This window comes from Meleagris gallopavo, unplaced genomic scaffold (assembly GCF_000146605.3).
Source record: "Meleagris gallopavo isolate NT-WF06-2002-E0010 breed Aviagen turkey brand Nicholas breeding stock unplaced genomic scaffold, Turkey_5.1 ChrUn_random_7180001874938, whole genome shotgun sequence".
Lineage (NCBI taxonomy): Eukaryota > Metazoa > Chordata > Aves > Galliformes > Phasianidae > Meleagris > Meleagris gallopavo.
Window position 1 is genome coordinate 1 of NW_011139507.1, and position 922 is coordinate 922.

At 59.3% G+C, this 922-nt stretch overlaps 1 protein-coding gene across 1 annotated transcript; it reads right to left on the bottom strand.

The window, feature by feature from the left end:
- Nucleotides 1-5: 5 nt before the first annotated feature.
- On the bottom strand, nucleotides 6-616 carry LOC109364604 (neuronal PAS domain-containing protein 3-like; the record flags this gene model as incomplete). The annotated part of the gene is made up of 1 exon (XM_019611243.2): nucleotides 6-616. A coding segment is annotated over exon 1 (444 nt), but the record flags the coding sequence as incomplete, so codon positions are not given.
- Between the last annotated feature and the right edge of the window lie 306 nt (nucleotides 617-922).

The following is a 922-nucleotide window of genomic DNA, read 5'->3' on the forward strand; positions in this document are numbered from 1 at the left end:
CCTCGGCTCTCCCCAAATCCTCGCCGCCATGGAGGGGACGAAGCGAAGGAGAAGCAACGCGGAGCAAAGCGCGCATTTGTGCCCCCGCCTCTCCCGGGATCGGGGCTGCCCCTCCGGCCGCACCCCGCGCAGTGTTCCGGAACCTCTCCTTCCGCGCTGCTCGGCCTTGAGGCCCCGCACGGTCCCCGCAGCCCTCGCCCAGCACCCGGCGCCGGGACCCTCGATGTCCCCTGCTCGGCTCCCGAGGGTGACGCGGACCGCTGTCGGACTTTACCTTCGGGAAAGACGGCTCGCATCTTCAGATAGCTGGTGGTGAGGCGGATGATGGACGCCTTGTCCAGCTGCGAGGTGATGGCCGAGGGCAGCGGCAGGAGCTTGGCCAGTTCGTAGAATTCTCCATTTTCCTTTTCCCGCCTTGTTTTCGCCGCGTTCTTGGATTTTTCCTTCATCGCGACGACTGCAAGGCGAAGGTGACACTGGCATATTAGGCCCGGTCCTTCCGAACGACGGGGGGCATAGGCTGCGACCTCGGAGTTAGAGGTTGAGGAAAAGAGGGAGAGAGCTCCCTCAGATTAAACCAGATTAAAAATAATAATAATAATAAAAAAGGGAAAAAAAAAAAGGAAAACGAGAGGGAAAAAAGAAAGAAAAAGACAAAACAACCCAAATCAACCAAACAAAAACAGGAGGGAAGGAGAACCCGAGCTGGGGAGACGGTCCCGCTCCGGCCCCGCGCCTCGGACCGAGGCCGGCGGAACCGCACGGGGCCGGGCCGCTCCGTTATGGGGCGCCGAACGCCGCGCCCCGCTCTCAGGGATATTTCCTCCGTTCAGTCCTTCCCCGTCCAAAAATCATCAGAATGAAATATTACAAGTCCACTCGTGGAATCACAGAGCTAGGCAGGCGGCACCATTTTCGGCTA